This window comes from Cygnus olor, chromosome 27, assembly GCF_009769625.2.
Source record: "Cygnus olor isolate bCygOlo1 chromosome 27, bCygOlo1.pri.v2, whole genome shotgun sequence".
NCBI classification, from domain to species: domain Eukaryota; kingdom Metazoa; phylum Chordata; class Aves; order Anseriformes; family Anatidae; genus Cygnus; species Cygnus olor.
The window spans coordinates 3,096,726-3,113,645 of NC_049195.1; the positions used below are offsets into that span (position 1 = coordinate 3,096,726).

At 45.7% G+C, this 16,920-nt stretch overlaps 1 protein-coding gene and 1 long non-coding RNA gene across 2 annotated transcripts; one reads left to right on the plus strand and one right to left on the minus strand.

Moving 5' to 3' along the window:
* Nucleotides 1-801: 801 nt before the first annotated feature.
* NEFM (neurofilament medium chain) lies at nt 802-5,476 on the minus strand. Its single transcript, XM_040538168.1, has 3 exons — nt 4,361-5,476; nt 3,998-4,122; nt 802-2,760 (listed from the first exon to the last, which is right to left on the minus strand). The coding sequence occupies exons 1-3, from the start codon at nt 5,420-5,422 to the stop codon at nt 1,410-1,412; spliced, it is 2,538 nt and encodes an 845-aa protein (XP_040394102.1). The 5' UTR covers nt 5,423-5,476; the 3' UTR covers nt 802-1,409.
* Nucleotides 5,477-5,874: 398 nt separating this feature from the next.
* LOC121060599 lies at nt 5,875-15,213 on the plus strand. Its single transcript, XR_005814886.1, has 3 exons — nt 5,875-6,138; nt 8,642-8,742; nt 14,801-15,213. It is a non-coding gene; the product is annotated as an uncharacterized LOC121060599 (long non-coding RNA).
* The last annotated feature ends 1,707 nt before the right edge of the window (nt 15,214-16,920 follow it).

Sequence of the window (16,920 nt, forward strand, 5' to 3'; positions counted from 1 at the left end):
TCAGACCCTCTATTAGTCAACAGCTTTCAGAACAGTTCATACGCCAAACCCAGGCAGCTGAACAAAAAAAAGATTTGCATTTCTTTGCTATTTATGGCACGTAAAGCAGTAGAAGTGGTCTTTGTTATCCTTTTAAAATGCAATTGAAATAAACACAATCTTAATCCTAGAATAAGACATTATTTCCCTAAACTAGAGTCAGCGCCCTCCTCTTTTTCCATTTGTGTCAGCTATCTCCATTTAATTTCCATGTATTGGAATCTTAAAGGGCCCTTTTACCTGGCTTTCTTCTTAATGAAGCCAACCTGCAAATGGTGGTAGACATAGGCCAGCATTTAGAAGGGCTTTCTATTGGAAATGCTTTAATTTGATTTTATTTCTCAGTCATACCAGGTGTAATCTGAACTCTACTTAGCCTCAGTTCAGGCTCTGGAACGGTTTCCTTTCTACAGTTCAGACACTGCTCAGACAACCAGTGTTAGCCAGTGTTAGCAGCACATAGCTTAGAGACCCCTTCCTCTATTAGCAAGATGGACTGCAACCCCTCCAAGCACCAGAAGGCCAATCCATAGAATAGATCCCACTTTACTCTAGAAACCAGGGCATATGGCTCATGTTTGCTTAAACCAGCTGAAGTATTAGCATTACTTAATTATGCTACAGGAAATTTGTTATCTTAATGAGGAAATGCAGAGAAGGAAAAGCTCAAGCGCTTTTTCAACCCCCACCACCCTGTTGGTCAGTACAAATACCTTATTTCAGGGAGGGATTTGAGTTCGAAGAGAATCACCAGACAAGGCATATTTTCAGTATTGACCTTTATTGAGCAAGAACTGCTGTGACGGTTTTACATCAAACAACAAAAGGTTGCGTACTGTGCATGTCGACTAGGTTCTCCCATGAGCAAAAGTCCACCCTAATTGCACCAGTGAGGTAAACATAATTATTTATAAGTAGCTTTTTTTTTTTTTTTTTAAGGCTAGGAGAGTTCTGGTTCTCATGAATATTCTAGTACTGTTTTCTGTTTGTTTTTGGCTCAGTTGGTTCTTTGCATAATACATCTTAAGTCGTTCCTCAGATATGTCCCTCCAACAGCTCAGGAAATTCAAAAGCTTCCTTTGCACATTTCATCTCATGCATTATTAGTAGTATTTTTTTTTTTTAATTTTTATTTTTTTAGTTCCCCAAGCTCTGTGGAGGGAGTACATCTTGAGCCTGCATGCATTCCCCCCCCTCCCCTATATTGCACAAAAAAGTAAAATACTGTGTGTCTGGAGCCTCCATGAGAGAACCCATTCTGCTTTAAAGCCGTCACTCACATGCATTTTGCAGCTGTCATATGGCTTAACCTTTTGCACCGACCCAAGCTCTTTAATTTTTTTTTTTAGTTTAGCTATAATTTATTTAATTCACTCTTTAATCTCTTTTACTACAGCATGTGAAGTAACTTTCTCCACTTTCTTGGTGGACACTAATTTCTCCTCAAAGCTTTCTTCATGTTCCTCTACCTTCTGAGTGACTGTCACAGACTTTGTGATGTATGTGGTTGTACTGTCCCCTCCTTCACTAATGATTTTCTCTGCTTTTTTGGTTACTACAATTTTCTCACCCTTATCGTCAACTGGGCTCACGTCTAGGCCATTGGTGACCACCCCCTTGTCTTCCTCCTCCTCTTTGGATTCCTCCTCCTTCTTCTCCTCCACCTCACCATTCACTGCAATGTCTTCTTTCCTGGACTCCTTGGAGGCCTCAACCTCTGCGCTAACTTTCGTTACCTTCGTGACGGTGACGGTCTCCTCCACCACGGCCTTTTCGTCTTTGACTGGGGAAGCTGGCTTCTCTGGAGAGCGGGGCTTCTCTGGGGTCGCCGGCTTTTCTGGAGAGCGGGGCTTCTCCGGGGTTGCTGGTTTTTCTGGAGAGCGGGGCTTCTCCGGGCTCACCGGCTTCTCCGGGGTCACTGCTTTCTCTGGGGTCGCGGGCTTCTCTGGGCTTGCAGGCTTTTCTGGGCTTGCAGGCTTCTCCGGTGTTGCGGGCTTCTCCGGAGAGGTTACCTTTGGTGTGGCTGGCTTCTCTGGAGATGCTGCTTTCTCTTCCTCCTTGGCTGCCTTCTCGGCACCTTTCTCCACTTTCTGTTCCTTTCCTGCTTCTGCAGCAGGTTCTTTCTGGACTCCCTTGGCCGGCTCAGTTACAGGGGATTTAGGGGGGGATTTAGGGGGTGACTTTGCGGGAGGTGTTTTGACCTTCTCGACCTTCGCTCCTACCTCTTCAGCTTTGCCCTTGGCCTCAGCTTCTTCCTCAGCCTCCTCCCCTTCTTCCTTTTCCTCTATCTCTTCTTTTTCAGATCCTCCTTCTTCTGCTGCATCAGATTTCGCAGCTTCTTCCTCCTCTGCCTCTTCCTCCTTCTCTTCTTCCTCAGGTGCAGCTGCCTGTTCTGCGGCTGCCTTCTCAGAAACAACTTCTTCCTCTGCAGCTTCTTCTGCCTTTTCCTCCTCCTGTTCTTCTTTCTGGGCCTTCGCTGCCATTTCTTCTGCAATAGCTGCTAGGGCATCTTCCATTTCAGACTTCTCATCCTCTACTTTTGTCTCTTCAATGATTTCTTCTACGAATTTGTGCTGGACCTTCAGCTTTGGTGGTTCGATTTTTGTTTTCTGTATTTTAGTTGATGCTATTGTGACAGATGGTTGTCTGTGTGTGAATATGGGCCCAGTAATGCTTCCAGAGAAGGCACTGAATCTTGTCTCTTCACCCTCCAGCAGCTTCCTAAAGGAGTCAGGAGGAAGAAAACCAGTGAGCACAGAAACCCAATATAAGGGACAGCTATTAGAATATCTCCCTCTGTCAGCACAATGAAAACAGTTTTGTAGAATATGCTAGAGCTGATCAGCATAATCCATGGCTCACAGCCTGAGTTCTGCTTTCCTCAAATCAGCTCTTCCAATAAATTCATATTCAGCAAGCACCTTCTGGCTTGCTTTGCATGTGGCATACATACCACCTATGGCAGACCGGCTGCAATTCATCTTTACCATCAGAAACTCAAACTGATTAGCTTCCTGGGCTGGATTATGACTCAGGTGAACTGAGAATTGAATGCAGCCAAAGGTCCCGAATTGAATATTGTCACTGAGACTTTCAAAGCCAGCTAGAGCATGGCTCTAGTGCAATAGTCTGGGCATCCACCCTTCTTGTGTGGCTTTGAAAATAGAAGGCTTCAGAGACTTGGTTCATTCAAGTGATCTTTGGCAGCAAACAGCTATAGACCCTAGGGAACCTGTGTTTGTCTGAACAGCCTCAGGGATTTAAAGGGACTTGAGGATGCTTTCTATTTTGACTTTTCTTGTATTCAAAGGCATGATTTTCATCTAAGCCTGTGACCCAGAAAAATCAGTGGTTCTGATTAGAGTTCTGAAGTGATGCAAAGGAGCCTAAAAAAATTCTGCCAGGTGATGGCAATAGCAAGCAGTTTTCCTGCTCTAGATTAGAGTGGATGGCAGAGGAAAGTTGAGCAAGAAAAGCAAAAGTGTTTGTGACAAGCAGATTCAGTCCCTGCCTGAAACTGTGATCAAGCAAGCACACCGTCTCTCTCAAGTGATAAAAGGGAATTCAAATGACAAGCATCACTTGCTTGGCATATGCAAAGCAGGCAGAAGTTAAAAATAAGCTTGTCTTTTGCTTCGTCTTCTGCTTTTGTAAACAAGGGCAGAATGCAGCACCAGGGTGCCACTGCACTGAGTCACGCCATCCCAGTGCCACTGAGCACACTGGGAGCTTCGCCACTCATTACCAGCGAGCTGGCCCCCAGTGAGCTCTGCCTCCTTACTGCAGCCCTTCCAGGGTCTGCCTAGATTTGGAGAGGCTTGCAGTAATTTAGTCAAGCTCTAATTTGAGTTGTGTTCACTGCATGCAGCTATTTCTCATCCATGGTACGGCTTCTCAGAGCAGCAGCATCTGCAGTGCTATTAATATTCCAGACATGTCTGCAACGACCCTACTGTACCTGTACGCAGCAATTTCAATATCCAGGGCCATCTTGACATTGAGGAGATCCTGGTATTCCCTCAGGTGACGTGCCATTTCCCACTTTGTTCCCCTAAGCTCATTTTCCAGCTGATGAATTGTGTCCTGCAGCGGAGACAAGAAAGCCCCTGTGACAAAGCCACACACACGGAGAGCACAAGAAGTTGGGGACCGACTTTCAGAAATGCGCCGACAGCGAGTGCCAGGCTCGGGGCAGCAGGACCCCAGATCCCACAGACCCCCCCTCCCCAGCTCCCCCTGGCCCAGCACCATGCTCAGCACCCAGAAGGGGGCTCTATCTCCCCACAACACCCCCACCCCACCATTCCCAGCCCCCCGGCACCTGGTAGGTGGTGAGGTCATTGTTGTGGCGCTCCTCGATGTCGCTCAGCTGCCTCTCCAGTGACTCCTTGGTGCCGCGCACCGACTCCAGCTCGATGCTCTTGGACTGCAGCTGCCTCCGGTACTCGGCGATCTCCTCCTTGGCAGAGCGGATGGCCTCCTTGTTCTGCTCAGCTGCCTCTGTCAGCTTGGCATAGCGGCACTTGAACCACTCCTCGGCCTGGTGCATGTTGTGGTCGGACTGGCACTCCAGCTGGGCGCGGATCTCCTTCAGTGCTGTGGTGAGGTCGGTCTTCAGGTAGTCCTTCCTCTCCACCGTGGCGTGGGATGCCTGCAGCTGCGCCAGCAGCTCGGCCACCTCCTCCTCGTGGTTGCCCCTCAGGAAGGCCACCTCGTCCTGCAGCGACTGCACCTTCTTGTCCAGCTCCGCCCGCATGAGCGAGGCCTCCTCCATCTCCTTGCGCAGGGCGCGGATGGTGGCCTCTGTCTCATCACGCAGCCTCGCCTCGTCCTCGAAGCGCTCCCGCAGGCGCTGGATGTCCTCCTCGATGTGCTCCGAGTCCAGCTGGATCTGCGCCTTCTCGTGGCTCACCTGCTCCAGGGCTCCTCGCAGCTCCCTCAGCTCCTGCTCATAGGCATCGCCCAGCTGCGCCCTGCCGGCGTGCTTCTGCCGCAGGGCCGCCAGCTCCGCTTCGATCTCCTTGTTCTGCTGCTCCAGGTAGTGCACCTTCTCGATGTAGCCGGCGAAGCGGTCATTGAGCCCCTGCAGCTGCTCCTTCTCGTTGGAGCGGCTCAGCTTCAGCTCGGCCGCCCCGTTGAGCAGCGACGACTGGCTCACGTCGAGGCTGTCAGCGGAGCTCAGCACCGTGGAGCCGTAGGGGGCTCGGGGGGCTCCGAGGTTGGGGCGCTTGTAGGAGGACGACACGGTGCTGCCGGAGCCCCTCGACCACGACTGCGAGCGAAAGCCGCTGGACGGGGAGGCGCTGGCACGGCTGTAGGTGGCCCGGGTCTCGGTCACCCGCCGGTACGAGGGGTTGCCCAAGGGCTCCATCGTGTAGCTCATGGCTGGGGACACTCCGGGGGCAGCACGGCGCTGCTCCGCTGCCCGCCGCCCCTTATAAAGCCCCGGCGGCACAACGTGGCCGGGGGGGCGGCCTCCCCCCGGCCCTTCCCCTGCTCCGCCTCCCCGGCTCCTCCCCTCCCTCCCTTGCATCCCCCACTGCCCCGGCTCCCCCCTTCCCTCCCCGGCTCCCCCCTTCGCTCCCCGGCCCCTGCTTCCCACTCCCGACCCCCCCAAATCCCCGCTGCCCCCTCCCCGCTGCCCCTTCCCCGCTGCGGCCCTGCCCCCGTCCCCATTCCCGTGCGCCCCCGCTCCCCCTTTCCCTTCCCCCGGCTCCCTTCTCCCCCGCCCCTTACATCGCCGCTCTTTCTCTTCTTTTTCTATTTTCCTTTTTCCCTTTCCTTTCTTTTCTCTTTCCTCTCTTTCCTTTTCTTTTATTTTCTTTCCTTTTCCTTTCCTTTCCTTTCTTTCCTTTTCCTTTCTTTTCTTTAATTTTGCTTTTCCTTTCTTTCCTTTTTTCTCTTTTCTTTCTTTTCTTTCTTTCATTTTCCTTTCTTTTATTCCATTTCCCTTTTCCTTTCTTTTCTTTCCTTTTCCTATCCCTTTCTTTCCCTTTTCCTTTTCTTCCTTTTCTTTCTTTTACCTTTTCCTTGCCCCTTTCCTCCCTCCCACCCCCGCAGAGGCCATGGCGGAGCGCAGCGCCCGGCGGAGCCCGCAGGGTAGGGCCCGGGGCCGGGTCGGGACCGGGGCTGGGGCCAGGACCGGGGCCAGGACCAAGGCCAGGATCGGGGCCAGGATCGGGGCCAGGACCGGGGCCAGGACCGGGGCCAGCAGCAGCGGCTGCAGCACCACGGGCAGCTCCCGCATGGCACGGGGGGGTGGGTGAGCAGGGGGCAGAGGGGACCCAAAATGCCACCCCCCGGTGCCATCTCCCCGGTTCTCCCTCCCCAGGCAGGCTGTGACATTTGAAGGTCAAAAGTGGCCGGGGCCGGGGGGCTGGGGGTGCTGCGGGAGGCTTTGCGGCAAGGAGAGCTCTGCCTCCCCTTGGGGGCCAGGGCAGCCGCAGGAGGGGGGCTGCAGGGGGCTGTCTGCGCTCTGCCCTGCACCCGCTGCAGGAAACAAGAGTTTGAAAGCCCCCCCCGCACCCAAAATCTCTACTCTTGGTTCTTCCTTCTCTCCCTTTCTTCCTCTTTTTTTTTTTTTTTTTTTCCTCCTGCCCTCCCTGTTTTGTCTATCGCTTGGTGCATTGCTTAGAAATGAATTATCCTGCTTGGAAATTCTGTTAAGAATTATGTTTTTGTGGTCCAATATACTTTCTAGGGGTTGCATGCAGAGACTAGCTAGCATCCAGACTTTGAACTCCTCCTGGATGGGTGACAGCTACATAGGCAATTGATTAGTAAGCTGCAAAGAAAAGGAAAAAAAAAAAAAAAAAAAAAAAAAAAAAAGAAGCCCTGCTGGTGCTAGAAAGATCACTGCTACAGCTCCATTGCAAAGCAAAGGAAAGCTGAGGGGGGTAGGTTTTAACTCCTCGTTCAGAAAGGTGCTGAAAATGTGTCTGCTTGTGTTCAGCAATCTGTGAATTTTGGAGGAGTTGATCTTGTTAACAGGCAAAATCCGTCCCCAGAAAAGTCTTCCTGCCTTTAACCTGGGGCATACACAGCTCCTGGTTTTGCTGCTGCCGTGTCTTCATCATGGAGAGTTAGGGAAGTCCGAGGGACAGGGTTAAACTTTGCAAGGCACATGGAACATCGGACCTCTGCTGGCTCATTAATATGATGCTGTCATAGGACTGCAGCACTGCAGTCAGTGGAGAAGTCAGAATTATCCCCGGTATCCGCTGAATTGTATTTGCAAACACAGGCAGTTAGATCCACTGTTTAACCTCTCTGGAGTTTTATATGACAAGCATAGAGAAAAGATTATGCCATAATTGAAGCAATCATGGATTCTAAATCTGTTCCATTTATTTTGGTAGAAGTTTTCTCCATAGGCAAAAAGCAGCTCTTTGGATTTGATTGGAAGTCAAAACAAAAATACTGTTTATCTGTCTATTATGGCATCACATTTAGTTTCATTTTAGGGAAAAATATATGTTATGATCTGGTTTATTACTCTTTTTTCCCCTGATAAGGAAATAAAAGACTGGGGGGGGAGGGGGGGCAGAACATGTTTTATACATATGTAAAACTTACTGGAAAAGCAAACATATGGTTAACAGAGGTGCTTGGGAATTTTTATTATCCTTTTAATGTTCTGAAAACAAGTTAATGGAGTTGAACAGCAAGTAAGGAGAGACATACTGAACTTCGTAATAGAACTCCCTTTCATTAAATACAATTGAGGCATGGATTGTTTTAAATCCATTTACCCAGCATGCAAAATAAATTGTTGCTTTATAATCAAGCAGTGATAGCGTTCGGCTTATTCATTGCATCTTGAAATTCAAGCAGTGCAAACTTTTATAGAATACAATAATTTTCATAATACATATTGACTACCTTAAAAATCAGGGTATTCAGGTAAGGAAAAGTTTTTTATTCACGCGGGCATTTACAAGCATGTACAGAATTTCCTTCTGAAATAAAATACATCATTTTCATTTTAATCACAGTCTTGTAATATGGATTTCTGGCTATAATAAGATGTAGATGGACAGCGTTCCTGCTACATGATCCTGAAGGTGATCTGAAGGTTAGAATGAGTCAGGGAAACTAGTCTAAAATGATGCCTTATTTCTGATGAGCATCTAATTCCTTTTTCCTTTTTATCTATATCCATTTCTGGAGATTTTGAAATTAAGACTAATATTTCTGCTTATAGAGAACTTTTTCCCCAAAGTTTAACAAACAGGCAATGCTACTTCGGAGCAAACAGCAACATGATGTCTCATGCTTTGAAGCAAATGCACGGAAGGAGCAGGCACTCACACCGAACTGCAAATCAGCTGCATTGATTTTAATCTTGATTACGCACTACTGACAAACCTGCAGTAAAGAAATACTATGGAAGGATGAGACTGAGTTCTGCAGCTTCCTTAAAAAAAAAAAGAGGAGACAAACTACAGAAGGTGGAGTTGCACAACAGCCTGACTGCTTCCAGATAAAGGAGTAGAAAATACATTCAGTGGCAATGAATTAACTTGAATATCTTTTAAAAAATGATAGTATCGGATGAGTAGAAGAAAAGGTGTTGGCTTTTTTTTTTTTTTTTTTTTTTTAGGTTATGGGGAGACTGCAGAACGAAGAGGACCGGGCAGATAATGCAATGCAGTTGGTTGGAACTATTAAAAATATTTGTCATATTTAATGGGGTTTCTCTTGGTAAGTGGCTGCCTATTTTCAATATAAGGCTGCTTCAAGCTTAAGCTTAAGAAATTTAAGCCTGAATAGGTATTAGTGATATTAATGCAAGGAGAACAAAGTGCAACTTCAGGAGGAATTTTGTCAGGCTGAAAAGAAGAATAAGGAAGTTGGAATTTGGCCCCTTTCCTATATTCCACACCACACAGTAATGTAGATGGGCACAACACTCCAAACCAGTGACGTTCTACCGCTTTATATCAGCCAAAGACCTTGATGTCCTAGAGCCTTATTTGGTCACCATAAACTGGGAATAAATAATGGCCCAGATAATCAGCTGCCATAAATTGGTCTCGTTCCAGTGCAGCCAACAGAACAAGGACATTTCAGTCCAGCTGAGGATGTCCTAATAATATTTATATAGCGGCAGCTATGGAAGAAAACACTTAGGTTTATGCACTAAGGGCCTGATCCTCTGTGGCGCTGGGTACCTGAACTCCTAAGGAAGCCCAGAGGTGATCAGACACAGAAGAAGCGCACGGCTCTTGGCAGGATTGAGCCATCACACGAGCAAGCAGTGCTGGTGTTCAGCTTCATGGGAAGCTGCTCTTAGGGACTGCCTCGCAGCAAACAGCATTTACATTTGTTCCCTTCCTTGTAATTTGTTCAGGATCTTGAGATTTGAAATAACAGGTCCTGTGTGGGGTTTCATGATGAGTTCTCATGATCTTCCACGAATTATCTTCATCCTTGTTCGGGGGCGTGCAATGAAGGAAAGGGGACAAAGTGAATGGGAGGGGACTCAAACGTGAGCATCTTGCTTCAGCGTGGCTCAAACTTGCTGGCAGTGGCGATGAGGCCAGCTGGCCTGGCTAAGGCAGCTACGCCAGGCTGTTTGATAACATGCCACAGCACAACGCCTGACGGTTCTCGTGCGGAGCACTTGTGCTTTGAAAAATTTATGTGTTCATTTTCCTTCTGTTCTGGACTTTCACAGGACAGAGCTGTAACACAGTAGTAGTTGCCTAACACCATCTCACTTCTCATCATTCATGTTCAGCCAGAGGTTGTATTTCAGAACCTTAAATCAAACATTCCCAGTCACTTGCATTATTTCCTTTGTGCAGGAATGCTTTGTGTTGCATTTGAAGGTAATAAATTTCTGAAAGCACAGTCCTAAAGCAACGTCTGCATTCAATTTATGAGTAAATGAAGATTCCTTGCAAATTTCTACAGATCATCATTAAGCTCACTGCTGATATTCACTTTCCTGGATTTATTCACTCCAAGAGCAGTTAAAGTTACAGAGCTAAGTTTCTTTCCATATCAATACGAAGAATGATTTCACAGCTAGGAGCATACTTCAGTAATTTACTGACTTAAAAAAGCTAAACATGTACCTTACCACCTACATTTTCCAGTGGCGTTTTCCTTGCATTTTTAAAACACTGCATTGCACATTTGATTTATAACTTCTGTAATGCATGTTCGTATTCATGACCACCTCCTGCCATGTTTCAAAGGGCCAGTTTTCTAGCCTGTGCAAATTCACAAAGGATCAGCCATGCCAAATGACTCCAGTGGAGGACTTAGCCTAGAGTTTTATGATTAAATAACAGAAAAATATTCAAGAAAAGTTTCAGAACCTGCTGTAAATTAATGCATCTTTCTATGGCATTATATGGCATAATGGCATTCACTTGGGTGAGAGGGAAAGAGAGATTTTGTACCTCTATCTCCATGGCAGCTATTCAAGTCTCCCATTTTCTACAAATATATACAAGCAGCATATCGAGTCCTTGGCCAGCAACCCCCTGTTCAAGTTACTTGAACTGGATGTTGAACTCAGTTTCACCGATTCTTCAAACCGCTCTTGGACCAATTAAGTACAGATGTGCCATGAACTTGCTATATGAAAAGCATATTCAGCACAAAAATGAACTATGACCTTTCTTAATGACAATGTTTCTGAAGCAATGACTATGTACATTAAACAGATTGGAAATCTTAGTTTCTTCCAGAGAATTAATTGTAGATTCCCTTACAAGAGAAGCCAAAACACGACAAAACAGAAATAAGCCTACCCAGAACAGCTTTTTCAGGTAGAAAGAGTTTGGAGGTGAAGGTTGATGAAACAGCAAAGCAGCAAATGAAACAGTAAGCAGCAAATATGCACCTCCTTAAGAAAATGAATGAGCTTAGGTGACAACACTGAGCCTCAGTTTCCTTTCCGGTGCTGTTCTCCCATAGCATCATTAGAGAAGAGACGACCTTTGGTGCTATGGCCCTGATATAATGCAGAGTGATGTAATGGATTTGGGTGCAGGATTGGATTTAGATACTCTGCCCACGTATAGGAAAATATTGAAATAATATAGTAGCTATAAGACTGCTCTAAGGCCTTCAGTCCTAAAGATGCTTAGTGTCTTTCTGTTAATATTACTTTCTGTTAACCTTAATTGTACCATTTCATCACTGCCATCTTTACCCAAACATAGAGTTAGCTCACGTGCCAACTGGGAGGACTGGGTTCAGGTGTGGCATGAATGAGCTTGGAGACTGTCCTGATGCTTCAAATGGCCCCTCGGCAGCAGAGAATATCCAGCCCAGCCTCTAACAAGATTTCAAGTGTCTCCCTGGCCTGTAAAAGGGGTTCATAACAGAGATGAATGAGCAGAATTTATATGTTTAAAAACTCGTGTCAGTGGGGTGCTGCAAATCAATTTGTCAGAGAGAACTGGAGTGGACGGGGGGTTCACAATGGATGTGTCAGGGTATCACTTCACACTTAGAGGTAAGAATAGCTACAAATCTGGAAATCACCACTGAGGTCCATTAGCTTCAATTGCCTTGCCTGTTTGGTTATAATTCAAATCAGTGCTTCTTGATCCCGTGCCGAACTACATACTGAATTTCACGTGTGACATCTTTGAAAAGCCATAACTCTAATAGGAATCGTGTGCTGTTGAGGAAACGCAGTCTGCAGTAACCTGCTGTCTGTGGCCATAATGTTGAATTATAGGACTAGCAGGATGGCAGGGAGTGAGATGGGACTAGCTATTGATGTCTAATCAATAGTTAGGAAATGGTTGATCTCGGGTTCTCCTGTCTGTCTTGGGAAATTTGTCTATATTCAAGGTATTAAATCACCCAATTCTGCCTTCTGCAGAGCTGGGGGATTCAGGCATACAATGGCCCAGACAATGCGAAGGATCAGCTCTGAGCCACAGCCCAGTCGAAGAAAAACTCAAATCTAATTGGCTCAGATGAAAAGCAAAGGAAATAACACGTCTTTGTTCCCTTGATGCTTCCACACACTGCTTGGCTTTATGGCTCATTGGTCACTTCTCCTGTGTGTATTGTCTGATGGTTCAAACTGATCTATCCTGAAAGTGCCATACAGAAAATAGCACAGGTCAGGATAGCAGCCTTTTAGTGATGAAGTGATCAAAAATAGCTCTTCCTACCTAGTTTTAAGAGGTTTTTTCCCAGCCTCCCCTTTCTAAAAATATAACTCTGAAAAGGCTACAGTGCTTCCTTCTACGATCACTTTTCCTGAAGCTGTACACGCCATATGACTGCCATAGGGCAAAACTATTCCTAGTGCTGCTTCTGAGGAATAGCAGTGAAAAATTATTGCAGGCTGGAAATTAGAGAAAGTTAGCCGCAGCCACAGCTACCTTTGACATCCGTTATCACAACACATTCATCATGCTAGCAGTTAGAGGCATTATTGGGGTAGAAGCCCCATTTTTCAAGACAGGGAGGTCTTGCCAAGGAACACTGCCTGTTGTGCTAACCACAGGGCCTGTGTGCAACCCCATCCTACAGTTTTGCAAAATCCTGGGCCTAACACAAGTGAAACTCCTGGGGAATTTTAACCCAGCAAAACTGCTGGTGGCGTGAACGTGCGGGAAGCTCTGTGGACATCCCGGCTCAGAGCCGGGGGGCTCTTTTGCAAACTAGAGTCAAATATAAATCAGCATTGCTCCAATAATTTCAGAGAAATGCTCACACTTGCAGACATGTCTGGGGAATAAAACCCCTGATCCGGGAAGATTTATGTTTATAGTGCTTGGACCTAACTCTGCGGCCAGTTACTAGGCTATTTATGGCAGCTGTTCCTAATTAGTTTGTGGGCAGGGCTCCTTTGTATGCATTTGGGTTTACCTCCTGTGTGCTGTCACCCTGCTTTTGCACTCAGCTTTACTTTAGTCCTTACAGCACAAAAAGCAACAGCTGCATCCTCCTCCTTCACCGTGACATTTGACTTTCCTTTCTTTTATTGACTTGTTTTTAGCTGAGGCAAAACAGTGCACTTAAATATGGATGATTCTTATTTCTAAAATAAAAGGCCTGATACAAGGAAATGTTCTCCCTGCTAGTCTAATTTGTATCTAGGTTAATTGCTCTCCTGGTGGACGTTTAATTGATTCACGTAAAGAAAGCCAATGAAAGGCTCTAGCTCAGTGACGACTCTACATAACTGCAGTGACTCCTTTTTCTCTTTAATTAGCACTAAACGAGGAGTCCACCTTGCGGATGGCTACTGAGATCTCCAAGGGACCCATTTTTATTTAGATGCTGTATATAACAATAGTTTGTTTTTCTGATGCAGACCACTACAGTAAATGTTGAACAGAAATGAAGAGGTTTTTAGGTAAGAACGTTTTACAGCAAAATTAAGAAACAAGGGAGCATGAAAGCAGTCCTGCTTGGCGGACTTACCATGTGCAAAGCCTTTTTGGGTGAAAAATCTGAGAGTTTCATGGTATGAATTAGCTTATGAGTTTGGCTAAGGATCTCAGAGGAGCCTGTGCAATCTAGTCGTTTTATGTTTCTTTGAATTACAATAGCATGGTGGCAATTTCGCCCCTTAGGACTCTTTGCAGTGGCCTGCTTCAGCTTTCTGGCCTAACCAAATGGCAGGTTCGGATTTTCCTCCAACCACACAGTAAACTGCAAATGTAAAATTGCATGAGAGCCTCAGTCAAATACAGGTGTCTCCCATATCAACCAGACCTGCTTTCTTGCTCGTGGTCACAAAAATGCGACAACAGAGCCTGCGTTTTACTGCGTCATCTTTTGAAACCACTCCTCACGTGCCCATGGTCTGAGAAGACTGCCCAGTGCCTTTTGTGATAGAAATGTGAGCTGTGCATACCAAGTTCTTGTTCTCTGTTTGCATTTAATAAGGAATTATGGGGATGGACATGCTTTTTAAGATATTCCTTACGTTTTTAAGACTGCATACAGAAATCTGAGCTGCTTTTTGGCCAGAAAGTCAGTTCAATTTCTCTGGCCTTATAACATCTAAAGAATTTTCTTAGTAGAAATACCTATAAGCTGATTAGGAGGGAAGCAATAAATACAAATCAAATCGAATCATGCAGACACTCACAGTAGGAAAATCAATAATTTTAGTAATACATTTTGCAAACTCATTTTATTGTAAAAAGAAATATATATAGCTCCTTAGACATCTTGATGAAGCAGGAGCTGCAAGTCGTCCTTTTTGTCTCAAGGTCCTCAGCTGCAGTAAGGCTCAGAAGTTTTTAAACAAGTTTAAAAGCCATGGTGCCAATTATACCAAGTAAAAGCTGGCATGTGCAGAACGTGCACATAGGACAGACTAGCAAGGCCATCCATCCTGAAGGGATAGAGCAGAAGAGAGACATTTATAGGGAGCTGCCTGTGGCAGTTCTGAAATGATTCCATAATGTGATTTAAACGTGGAAAAAACAAAGGTAATTTTTAGTGCTTTTTTTTAGATCAGTGACTGTTCTAGACAACCATGCATTTGATTATATCAGTGACTGTGTAAATCTGTGGTAAGACAGGAGCTTGTTTTCCATTTGGGATGGAAGGAAAGGTCATCAAAAATGTGTTTTTTTTTTTTCCTAAATTTGACAGTATAAAACGTAATTGTATATTCCTTGGGAGAATTATATTAATTTGAGCCCTTTAGGCATTTCATTGCTTTAAGGCTCCAACATTTCTGCTTTGTATGTATTTGTCTAGTTGATCTATCAGCATGTCTACCACTTAAACTTATTTTCTTTCTCTCCCCCCATTATAGATTGAGTGTGAGAAGGACCTGCAGGGACAGAGAAGATATCTGCATACAGAAATTCAAATGATCTTCAGCAATGCCGTGGTCACAGTGATGCTGCAAGACCATGACATGCAAATGTGGTGGAATTTGCTGCATTGCTTTTTTTTCACTTTTCTATTTCCAAGCTTAAGATTAGCATTAGGTTTTCACTAACTGGCTCCATGCGAATGAAACGCATTTAGAAAACACTTTGAGAAAAGAATTTAAAGGCTATCACCTGTAAATTACAAGGTCAGAATATTCATCATCGTCCTTTGAAATGCTCTCTGTGTTGGTATTGCAGGTTATGTCTGAAATTTTGCCAGGTTTGAAGTCTGTATGTTTTAGAATTACAAAATAAAGCAAACAAAACTCCCCCAACTGATCTCTTAACCTGATTTTCTTAAACAGCCAGCTGGAATTATTCAATGTTTGTGGAGAATGAGAGGAAGCTTTATCTAATAACCTCATCTCTTCTGATACGCCATAGTCTGCTCGCTGTACATCAGTGCATCCATTTCCCACATGTCACTGCCTTGAAGTGACCTCTCAATCATTATGCCAGCGGTCACGATTTCAACAAACATGTTCCAGTGACTTACAGTGTTTTTTCTACTGATTTTTTCCATTTCAAAGCAGTGTCCCCTCCTACTGATAGCAGAGGCAACATTCATTCTGTAGATGCTGCTGTTCCCTTTTAGTGCCTCATTAAGTATAATCATGTCCTGTTATTTTAGCTGTGTCCAATACTTATAATTTCATAATCTGAAATAGAGATCATGCTGTGGTCTCAATTTATAGCAAATTCTGCCTTCCTGCAAAAAAGATTTTAAGGAGAAATGGCAAATTTGCAAGAAATGGCAGATTTGCAGCCTGCCCGTGATAAAGTTTCTCACCTCTTCTCCTCCTGAGCCACCACAAGCTCCTCTGTTTTGTCCTCAGAGTGGAGCTGATTGCTGAAGCCAACCAGGGCAGGCACTGTCCAGGCAGCAGTACTCAGGTTGTCCTTTTGAAAGGAATTCAATGGGGGCTTCCCTGAGGTCAGGTTCGGGCAGCTGGCGAGGTTTTGCTGGGATTTCAGTGATAGTTTCCAAGGTAGAAACCAATTGACAAAACTCACCTCTGGTACAACAGAGCTTGCACTGCCATAAATCATTCTCCTTAACTAGCTTCCTCCTATTCAAAAGCTTTTTCTAAATGAAACGGTCTATTCTTATATCTCTGCCATTCGGGGAATGCAACCTTTGTTTGCCATTTCACATTTGTAGAACATCCCAGAGCTATGCCATGCCCTTCAGGAGGGGCTGCAGTACATCACATCTCACCAAAGCACAACCATCGACGGACTTTGACTTTCCTTGTGTCTCCATTGGCATCGGGGACCAGCACAGCTCCTCCTGCTCCTCCCAGGGAAAGTCAGGAGCAGATGTAACGCCCTTGCCAGCAGTGACACGCTGCAGAGCCGCAGTGTCCCAGGGGTGAGCTGCTAACGTCAGTGGCACCGGTGCGAATGAGAGCAGATGTGGGCCAGGCCGGCGTGCCCCGGTTAGCCCTGTGGGGAGAAGGGAGGAGAACAGCTTTCCTTTGAGCCAGGTGTGGAGGAGGACCTCACCTCGCACAAACCACGCAGTTGACCCTCGCCAACTCTCTTCCCATTTTTTTCCACTAAAGCACTTTTCTCCCCATCAGAGAATTATTTTCACCCCATAATCCCAGCACTTCCTTTACTTTCCTGCTCATTGCTACTTGGGCACTGAGAAGACCTGTTGAATGCAAACCGTTGCTGATCATGTGTGCTCAAACACATCAGCCTCATCTGCCACTGATTTTGTTTTCTGTCTGTTAGGGAGAAGTGGAACCTGCATGCTGTAACTCCTTGATTGCAGCACCCACCTTGGGCTGTAATTTGGCCTAATTGTGCATGTCCTTCATTGGTGCTATGAGCATTGATTGTATAACATGGGTGCAATCCATGGTGTACTTTTTATGTGCATGGTGCAGAGTAACTGAGCCTGCCTGTTTTCATCTCATCTCGATCTCCTACAACAAAGTAAGTTTTACTTGCCATGGGAAGGGTTTGCAGAACCAGCTGCCATGACGCTGTT

Coding starts and splice junctions, on each gene's coding strand:
- NEFM (XM_040538168.1), bottom strand. CDS start 5,422: ATGAGCTACACGATGGAGCCCTTGGGCAACCCCTCGTACCGGCGGGTG. Junction 4,123..4,360: donor ATGACCTCACCACCTACCAG/GTGCCGGGGGGC, acceptor TCTCCGCTGCAG/GACACAATTCATCAGCTGGA. Junction 2,761..3,997: donor ATTGAAATTGCTGCGTACAG/GTACAGTAGGGT, acceptor TGACTCCTTTAG/GAAGCTGCTGGAGGGTGAAG.